The sequence below is a fragment of the Colobus angolensis genome, unplaced genomic scaffold, assembly GCF_000951035.1.
Source record: "Colobus angolensis palliatus isolate OR3802 unplaced genomic scaffold, Cang.pa_1.0 Scaffold236, whole genome shotgun sequence".
Taxonomy (NCBI): Eukaryota; Metazoa; Chordata; class Mammalia; order Primates; family Cercopithecidae; genus Colobus; species Colobus angolensis.
The window spans coordinates 460,818-471,090 of record NW_012115555.1 but is presented as its reverse complement, the minus strand read 5'-3'; the positions used below and the strand labels follow the sequence as shown (position 1 = coordinate 471,090).

The window sequence follows — 10,273 nt, the reverse complement described above, 5'->3', positions numbered from 1 at the left end:
AAAAAAACCCACGATTCTGAATTTTCTTTCTTCTCCACTTGCTTTATCATTTAAATTTTATGTGTTTTTGAATCTAGTATTACTGGTATCATGTATACATTCTTCTGTGGCTTTCTATTTTCACTCAGCATCACGGTTTTAAGATTCATTCCATGCATAAGAGTAATGATTCACTTATTTTCTTTTTACAAATATTCCCCATATCTCACCATGCTGAATTTTCATATCCAGGACCATGGTGTAGCTTTCCATTTATTGAAAAGCTTTTCATTTACCTCTTTCTTTTTTTATTTTTCACTTATTATTGTTATTATTTTGAGGCCTGGCTCTGTCATCCAGGTTGGAGTGCATGGAGCAATCTTGAACTCCTGGGCTCAAGGGACCCTCCCACCTCGGCCTCCCAAGTAGCTGGGACTACAGGTGTGCACCAACACACCCTACTAGGTCTTTTTTTTTTTTCCCCTAGGTATTTTGTGTAGAGATGGAGTCTCACTATGTTGCCTGGGCTGGCCTAGAACTCCTGGTCGCAAGCAATCCTCTCTCAGTCACCCAAAGTGTTGGAATTACAGGCGTGAGCCATGGTCTGGAACTCCTGGACGCAAGCAATCATCCCTTGGCCACCAAAAGTGTTGGAATTACAGGCGTGAGCCACTGCGTTGGGCCAGTTTACCTTTATTTATTTATTTAGAGACACAGTCTTGCTCTGTCACCAAGGCTGGAGTGCAGGGGCAAGATCTTGGCTCACTGCAACCTCTGCCTCCCAGGTTGAAGCGATTCTGGTGCCTCGGCCTCCCGAGTAGCTGGGATTACAGGCGCACGCCACCCACGCCAGGCTAATTTTTGTATTTTTAGTGGAGATAGGTTTTCACCATGTTGACCAGGCTGGTCTTGAACTCCTGGCCTCAAGTGATCCGCCCGCCTCGGCCTCCCAAAGTGCTGGGATTACAGGCGTGAGCCACGCGCTGGGCCGGGCCAGTTTGCCTTTTCAGTAACTTTTTATAGTCTTCTTCATAACATCTTGCATTTCTTGTACTGGATATATTCCTAGACACCTTATCTTTTCTGTTACTCTTATCAAGTACTCCTAATCTCACCTCTCGTTTCCGCTGTCGCTCTAGAGTCTACCAATAATGAGACAGAAAAAAATTACTGAGCTATGCCTGGGAATTTTCTGATTCTCCGCGTTCCTAAATCTTCCACTAGTTTCGGACCACTGCTGCACCCGTAGCCCCAACTGCGCGAAACTCTTCTCAGGAAGCACTGAAAATGTCGCAACTCGCCCGGAGGCGGAGCCGGTACGGGCTGACGTCAAGGACACACAACACCTCAGAGGCAGGGAGGGCGGGGCCGGCAGGGGGACTTGCTGCTGGAAGAGCAGCGGCCCAAGCCAGGGCCATGGCGAAGCTGCTGAGCTGCGTCCTAGGCCCCCGGCTGTACAAAATCTACCGGGACAGGGACTCTGAAAGGGCCCCGGCCAGCGTCCCTGAAACGCCAACGGCAGTCACTGCCCCCCATTCCAGCTCCTGGGTAAGTCGAGTTCCTCCCCGCCGAGGAACGTGGTACAGTCCAAACCCTTTACGGCCTTTGCTCCTCAGAAGTGCCCATAATGGGAAATAAGGGGAACCTGCTTGTCAAGCCAGTTATCAGCAAAGTCTGCGCTGTGTGCTTCCTGAGTTAAAGTCACGCCTACGGACTGGCCGCCTCCTTTCTTTTTCGCTCTTTACCGCTTTCTCATTCCGACTGCCACTCCTTGCTCTTTCCTCTCCGCGTTCCCCCACCCTGTCTGTCGTGGTTCGTGCCAGTCCTAGTTGAGTCTTAAGTCCCGGGAAAGAGACCCTGCGCGGACTGGGGAGCCGTTGAATTTTGCCGTCGGACTCCCAATTTCCTCTTTCGCAGTGCCTCTTCGTGCCTCCCCCGGCTCCGTTTTTATCTTCCCTTTACCCTTGCCTTGAATTTCAGAATGACTTTTACAGATCCTGTATCCGTAGGTCGTCCCCTCAACCCCCGCCCAACCTAGCCTGGAGACCCGAGTCATTGTATTCTGGAGAGCGGGCGGTGGTGGTAGGCTGTTCTAAATATTATCTTCCTTTTTATCAGTTGTCTCACATTGTGTTACTGTCTCCTACAAACTGCCCGCTCCTACCCACATTCTCTTCTTAGTCAACTACTCTTATTTCTGATGCTTTTCTTTCCTCCTTAGATTGTCTTGGTGTCTTTCTTCTCAAACTAACCCTTCTCCCCATATGCACGCGCCTGCAATCCATTTTAAACTAGACTGTGGAAAAGGAGCAAAAATCGTCCAATGCTGCTTTCACTTTTGCTTCCAAATCCAGCTCCCTGTGTTCGTTCCCATGGTCAGGGGTGGGAAATTAGGTTCAGGGTGAGGGTGAGGAAGAGCGTTTTCTGTGGGGGCCGGGGATGTCTCAAGAGATAGTCAAGGAGAGTAGAACCGGAGGACACACAGCAGAGCTTCTGAAAGGGAAGGAAAAGGACCTGCCAATGGCAGGGTCCTTAAGGAGGCCATCTGTTTTGGCAGGATACGTACTATCAGCCCCGTGCCCTGGAGAAACATGCTGACAGCATCCTGGCACTGGTATGTCTACCCTGGCATCTGGGACTCTCTGCATCTTTCAGACCCACCTGTCCTCTTGAACTTAGCCTTCCCTAGCTTGGGAGCAACAGTGCCCCTGGGGTTGGGGGATGCTCTGGGCTCTGCAGCAGACCTCTCCAACACAGACACACAGACACACTCAAAGTGTACATACTTGGCACTCCCCTTTGGTATGTAGCACTGCTTTCTCTGGGGACAGCCTAAACCATAAGGAAAACATGTTTACTCTTGGGACCATCTGCAGGTGCTAAGTCCTGCAGTTCCCCAGTGACCTGTCCTCCCTGGCAACTAACCTCTTTGGCTGCAGGGACAGCTGTTCGTTCTGGCACAGTTCCTGTGGTGACGTCTGCGCATCTCTTGGGGACCAGGTCAGGGGCTGTCTTGAGCAGGGCCAACTGAAAAGGCTTGATTAACTTGAGTAGACAGAGAGACTGCCTTTAAATGTGATGGAATTATGCCTGGAGATGGAAGACATAATTCTTCCATAATTCCAGAGGAAGAAAATAGAACCTGTACCTAGTTTTCCCAGCCTCCATTACACTGACACACTACTTTTCAACAAATGTTGAGCATCTACTGTATTCATGGTGTCATACACCAAATATGATATGATATCCCTCAGGTTGTCCATCTTGCTCAGAGTATAGGCCTGGAATGGCAGGTGTGTGTGTGTGTGTGTGTGTGTGTGTGTGTGTGTGTGTGTGTGTGTGTGTATTGATTGCCTGTCCCTGTCTCTCTGCTGCAGGCTTCAGTATTCTGGTCCATCTCTTATTACTCCTCTCCCTTCGCCTTCTTCTACTTGTACAGGAAAGGTCAGTGTGGTTTCAAAGGTGGTGGGGTAGCAAATGGGCAGGTTGTTGGCAGAGAAGCCAGCTCCCTAAAGAGGAGAGGGGACCTGTGAGGATGGCTTGGCTTCCTTCTTCCATCAGGCATCTTCTTCCTCTTAGGGTATGGCTGTTCCAAACAGGGAGTGTGGGGTGGAGGTTGCGGCTGAACTGGGAAGAGGAGCTGAGGAACACTGCGGAGAGGGTCTCACATTGTCCCTCTCCCTTCCCAGGTTACTTGAGTTTGTCCAAAGTGGTGCCGTTTTCTCACTATGCTGGGACATTGCTGCTACTTCTGGCAGGCGTGGCCTGCCTCCGAGGTAGGTGGAGAGGAAACCTGGTTTGAATCTTATCTGTGACTGTCACTGGGTACATATTAAGTACCTTGTGCAAATACAGTTTAGTGATGGGCCCTGAGAGGGAATCATTGAGAATGGTTTAAGGCATGATCTTTTCCTTAAAAGACTTGGGTTATAAATATGAAAACAAAAAGGTTTGCTTTTTTTTTTTTTTTTTTTTTTTTTAAGAGAGAGGGTCTCACCATGTTGTTTAGGCTGGTCTCAAACTCCTGAACTCAAAGTGATCCTCCCACCTCAGCCTCCCGAAGTACTGGGATTGTAGATGTGAGCCACTATGCCTGGCTGCTATTATCTAGAAAAGATGCATATACCCTACAACAATTCTATATATGTATACACACTAGGGAAACTCCTCCACATGTATAAACAATATATATGTACAAGAATACAGCATATAACATTGTTTGTGATAATCCTAAGCTGGAAACAATTCCAGTGGCTACCAGTAGTAGGATGGATAAAATACGTTCTGTGCAGCTGGGTGCGGTGGCTCACGCCTATAATCCTAGTACTTTGGGAGGCAGAGGCCGGTGGATCACGAGGTCAGGAGTTCGAGACCATCCTGACCAACATGGTAAAACCCCGTCTCTACTAAAAATACAAAAATTAGCTGGGCGTGGTGGCTTGTGCCTGTAATCCCAGCTACTCAGGAGGCTGAGGCAGGAGAATAGCTTGAACCTGGGAGGCAAAGATTGCAGTGAAACGAGATTGCACTACTGCACTCCATCTTGGGCGACAGAGCAAGAGTCCGTCTCAAAAAAAAAAAAGAAAAAAAGTTCTGTGCAGTAGCCATGCAACAGAACACTATATAGCAATGCAAATGAACAAACTATAGCTACACTCATCAACGCAGATGAAGCCAGGTGTGGTGGCTCATGCCTGTAATCCTAGCAGTTTGGTAGGCTGAGGCGGACAGATCACCAGAGGTCAGGAGTTCAAGACCCGCCTGTCCAACATGGTGGAACCCCATCTCTGCTAAACATACGAAAAAAAAAATTAGCTAGCTATGGTGGTGAGCACCTGTAATCCCAGCTATTCGGGAGGCTGAGGCAGTAGAATTGCTTGAACCTGAGAGGCAGAGGTTGCGGTGAGCCAAGATTGAGCTACTGCACTGCATCCTGGGCAACAGAGCAAGGCTCCATCTCAGAAAAAAATAAAATACAAAAAATTAACTGGGCATGGTGGCACATGCCTGTAGTCTTAACGGCTTGGGAGGCTAAGGCATGAGAATTGCTTGAACCTGGGAGGCAGAGGTTGCAGTGAGCCAAGATAGCACCACTGCACTTCAGCCTGGGTGACAGAGCGAGACTGTGTCTCCAGAAAAAAGCAATGCAGATGAATTTCTGAAATGTTGTGTTAAATAGAAGAAGCTAACCACAAAATAATGTATGCAGTATGTTTTCATTTATATAAAATTCAAAAGGGATGCACATGTTTGAGGTAGAACACCAAAGACAACAAGGGCATGGTTTTCTTAAAAGTTCGGAGAGTGATTACCTGGGGTAGGGGAGTACAGAATAGGGGAGACCCCTGCTGAAAGGTGACTGTGTTCTCTTTGTTGACCTAGGTGATAGTCACATGAATGTTTGCTTTGTATTGTTTAAACTGAATATATGTTTTATGTACATATGTTATATCTCGCAGTTTAAAAAAATAAAGAGGCAGAACAGATCACCTACCCCTAGTGGGTATATAAGATGACAACCAGGTGATGGGCAATGCTTGAATATGGGGGTGGTGGGGTCAGGGCTGGATGGCCGCAGTTGGGTCCAGGACCTTCTGCCTGAGGTGCTCTGCCCCCTGATCTCTGCAGGGCTGGGCTCTCGCCTCAGAGAGGCCTTCCGTGACCACCTTGTCTAAAAGTAGCTCCCACTGCTCAGTTTTGTCTTAATTTTTTATTTTATTTTTTTTTAATTTAGAAAAAATACAGAAAAAATTAGCTATGCGTGGTGGTGGGCACTTGTAATCCCAGCTACTTGGGAGGCTGTGGCAGGAGAATCACATGAACCAGGGAGACGGAGGTTGTGGTGAGCCGAGATCACACCATTGCACTCCAGCCTGGGCAACAAGAGCGAAACTCTATCTCAAAAAAAAAAAAAAAAGGGCCGGGCGCGGGGGCTCAAGCCTGTAATCCCAGCACTTTGGGAGGCCGAGACGGGTGGATCACAAGGTCAGGAGATCGAGACCATCCTGGCTAACCTGGTGAAACCCCGTCTCTACTAAAAAATACAAAAAACTAGCCGGGTGAGGTGGCGGGCGCCTATAGTCCCAGCTACTTGGGAGGCTGAGGCAGGAGAATGGCATGAACCCGAAAGGCGGAGCTTGCAGTGAGCTGAGATCTGGCCACTGCACTCCAGTTTGGGCGACAGAAAAAAAAAAAAAAAAGGAAAAAGGAAAAATACAGAAAAGTCCACAGAACAAAATATAAAAGGCTTTTTAAATTTTTTAATAAATAGTTTTGTGATTTTTTTTATATACAGTTTTGTGATATTTGCTTTAAATGCTTTCTGTCAATAAAATACTAAAGCACCACAGTTATGGTTGGAGTTCCCATTGGAATCCTTTCAGTCCTATCTTCCTCTTTCCTCAGAAGTAATAATTGTCATTTGGTGTGGGGTTTTGTTTTTTTTTTTTCTGGCACATACCTTTATGAAACATATACCTTATTTCCTCAAGTCTAAGCTGCTATCAATTGTAAAATGAATACTAATTTCAGAGTTTTCAAGGGTTAAAAAATATACATCTTAGAATCTATGAAATATGCTATCTATAAGCAGTATGTATTATTTTGCACATTTTACAGTTTTAGCATAAATGTTATCACTCCATACAAATCATTCTGCAGCACACGTCATTCTCTCATCATATCGTTTTGGGGGACTACCATTGATGACACATAAAGTTCTAGTTCATTCCTGTTGTATTTTCTTTGTAGCATTTATCCCTCTCTGAAATGTTCTTGTTTATTGTCTTCTGGCTGTACCTCACCCCAACCAGAATGCCAGCTCTCTGAGAGCCAGGAGCTGTGTATCTCATTTCCTGCTGAGTCTCCTGTGTGTAGAATGGTGCCTGCCTGGCACACGACACCTGCCAGGTCAGTGAGAAGTTAGGGTTTGAGGTGCCTCCGCAGTGAAAGGAGAGTGGATGTGATCACTGGGCGTGTAAGTGAAAAGAGAGAAGAGAGAGTCAGTACTGAGAGTTGCTTCTGCTTCAGAGAGAAAAGCAGAAAGGAGGCAGGAGAGGAACTGTTCAGGAATTGGAAGGAGTCAAGGATGGGCCCAGGAAGCAGAGGCAGGAAGAATCTTGAGGGACAGGAAGAATGCTGAGTGGTACAGTTGAAGAGAATGAGGATGGAAGAGTCAGGGATTCAGTGAGGAAGTAATTATGGGCAGGAGTTGGAGACTATGAAACCAGATGGCAAGGGGCTAGAATATACAGAAAAGAGGCAGAAAGCAAGCACTGGAGAAGAGAAATTTGATTTTTCACAAGGGAGAATAGTACTATAAGACAGTGTTTAATAGTGTCATATAATAGGTTATATGACAGTGTTTAAAGACTGAGGAAAATGAACATTTTGAAAGATGGTAGGTTAAGGATCATCTGTAGAAACACAAACTGCAGAAGCTATGGAGAAGAAGCATCCTGTAGCCAGTTGCTGGATTTGGAGGAAGAGGGTTGGCTTAGGTCTATTTCTCCACATCCTATGCCCTCAGTTCCTTTTTCTTTCACTTCTTTCAGGGCCTTCTCTTAGCCCATTTCCAATTGTTTTCCTAAAACCTAGGCATTCTGCTTTCCAGTTTTCCTAGCACTGTTTCTTATCCTTTTTCTACCAGGCATTGGCCGCTGGACCAACCCCCAGTACCGGCAGTTCATCACCATCTTGGAAGCAACGCATCGGAACCAGTCTTCAGAAAACAAGGTGAGAGGCTCTAGGAAAAGTGCCACACAGGTGCCCGATAGCAGCTTCCTCAGTTGTCCCTCAGAGCACCGGACGCTGGCTTCTGCAGGAAGAGGAGGTGTGTTTTACCACCTGCCACACTGGGTGTTTGCTTGCACATTGCTATATCTCTTCTCCCCTCCATTAGTGAACTGTCCACCTGAGAAGTTTTTCTTCCCTACCACTTCTAATGGAATATTCTGCTAGAACAATCTTCCCCCTCCCTCGCCTGCAAGAACTGGCTAAACTAGAAACATTCCACAATGTTTCTTTCTTCTTTTCTTTTTCTTTTTTTTTTTTTGAGATGGAGTTTTGCTCTTGTTGCCCAGGCTGGAATGCAATGGCACGATCTCAGCTCACTGCAACCTCTGCCTCCCGGGTTCAAGTGATTCTCCTGTCTCAGCCTCCTGAGTAGTTAGGATTACAGGCACGTGGCGCCCACGCCCACTAATTTTTGTGTAGAGCCGGGGTTTCACCATATTGGCCAGGCTGGTCTCGAACTCATGACCTCAGGCGATCTGCCTGCCCGGCCTCCCAAAGTGCTGGGATTAGAGGCGTGAGCCACCACGCCTGGCCTCTTTTTTTTTTTTTTTTTTTTTTTTTTTTTAAGAGAGAGGGTCTCACCATGTTGTTTAGGCTGGTCTCAAACTCCTGAACTCAAAGTGATCCTCCCACCTCAGCCTCCCGAAGTACTGGGATTGTAGATGTGAGCCACTATGCCTGGCTGCTATTATCTAGAAAAGATGCATATACCCTACAACAATTCTATATATGTATACACACTAGGGAAACTCCTCCACATGTATAAACAATATATATGTACAAGAATACAGCATATAACATTGTTTGTGATAATCCTAAGCTGGAAACAATTCCAGTGGCTACCAGTAGTAGGATGGATAAAATACGTTCTGTGCAGCTGGGTGCGGTGGCTCACGCCTATAATCCTAGTACTTTGGGAGGCAGAGGCCGGTGGATCACGAGGTCAGGAGTTCGAGACCATCCTGACCAACATGGTAAAACCCCGTCTCTACTAAAAATACAAAAATTAGCTGGGCGTGGTGGCTTGTGCCTGTAATCCCAGCTACTCAGGAGGCTGAGGCAGGAGAATAGCTTGAACCTGGGAGGCAAAGATTGCAGTGAAACGAGATTGCACTACTGCACTCCATCTTGGGCGACAGAGCAAGAGTCCGTCTCAAAAAAAAAAAAGAAAAAAAGTTCTGTGCAGTAGCCATGCAACAGAACACTATATAGCAATGCAAATGAACAAACTATAGCTACACTCATCAACGCAGATGAAGCCAGGTGTGGTGGCTCATGCCTGTAATCCTAGCAGTTTGGTAGGCTGAGGCGGACAGATCACCAGAGGTCAGGAGTTCAAGACCCGCCTGTCCAACATGGTGGAACCCCATCTCTGCTAAACATACGAAAAAAAAAATTAGCTAGCTATGGTGGTGAGCACCTGTAATCCCAGCTATTCGGGAGGCTGAGGCAGTAGAATTGCTTGAACCTGAGAGGCAGAGGTTGCGGTGAGCCAAGATTGAGCTACTGCACTGCATCCTGGGCAACAGAGCAAGGCTCCATCTCAGAAAAAAATAAAATACAAAAAATTAACTGGGCATGGTGGCACATGCCTGTAGTCTTAACGGCTTGGGAGGCTAAGGCATGAGAATTGCTTGAACCTGGGAGGCAGAGGTTGCAGTGAGCCAAGATAGCACCACTGCACTTCAGCCTGGGTGACAGAGCGAGACTGTGTCTCCAGAAAAAAGCAATGCAGATGAATTTCTGAAATGTTGTGTTAAATAGAAGAAGCTAACCACAAAATAATGTATGCAGTATGTTTTCATTTATATAAAATTCAAAAGGGATGCACATGTTTGAGGTAGAACACCAAAGACAACAAGGGCATGGTTTTCTTAAAAGTTCGGAGAGTGATTACCTGGGGTAGGGGAGTACAGAATAGGGGAGACCCCTGCTGAAAGGTGACTGTGTTCTCTTTGTTGACCTAGGTGATAGTCACATGAATGTTTGCTTTGTATTGTTTAAACTGAATATATGTTTTATGTACATATGTTATATCTCGCAGTTTAAAAAAATAAAGAGGCAGAACAGATCACCTACCCCTAGTGGGTATATAAGATGACAACCAGGTGATGGGCAATGCTTGAATATGGGGGTGGTGGGGTCAGGGCTGGATGGCCGCAGTTGGGTCCAGGACCTTCTGCCTGAGGTGCTCTGCCCCCTGATCTCTGCAGGGCTGGGCTCTCGCCTCAGAGAGGCCTTCCGTGACCACCTTGTCTAAAAGTAGCTCCCACTGCTCAGTTTTGTCTTAATTTTTTATTTTATTTTTTTTTAATTTAGAAAAAATACAGAAAAAATTAGCTATGCGTGGTGGTGGGCACTTGTAATCCCAGCTACTTGGGAGGCTGTGGCAGGAGAATCACATGAACCAGGGAGACGGAGGTTGTGGTGAGCCGAGATCACACCATTGCACTCCAGCCTGGGCAACAAGAGCGAAACTCTATCTCAAAAAAAAAAAAAA

At 46.5% G+C, this 10,273-nt stretch overlaps 1 protein-coding gene across 1 annotated transcript in view; it reads left to right on the top strand.

Moving 5' to 3' along the window:
- Positions 1-1,238: 1,238 nt before the first annotated feature.
- Positions 1,239-10,273, top strand: part of ABHD16A (abhydrolase domain containing 16A) — a 19,350-nt gene continuing 10,315 nt past the window's right edge. Inside the window, exons 1-5 of the mRNA XM_011944700.1 lie at positions 1,239-1,527; positions 2,537-2,593; positions 3,357-3,423; positions 3,669-3,755; positions 7,628-7,713. Coding sequence (XP_011800090.1) covers positions 1,267-1,527; positions 2,537-2,593; positions 3,357-3,423; positions 3,669-3,755; positions 7,628-7,713 — 558 coding nt within the window. The 5' untranslated portion in view covers positions 1,239-1,266. The remainder of the gene's footprint in view (positions 1,528-2,536; positions 2,594-3,356; positions 3,424-3,668; positions 3,756-7,627; positions 7,714-10,273) is intronic.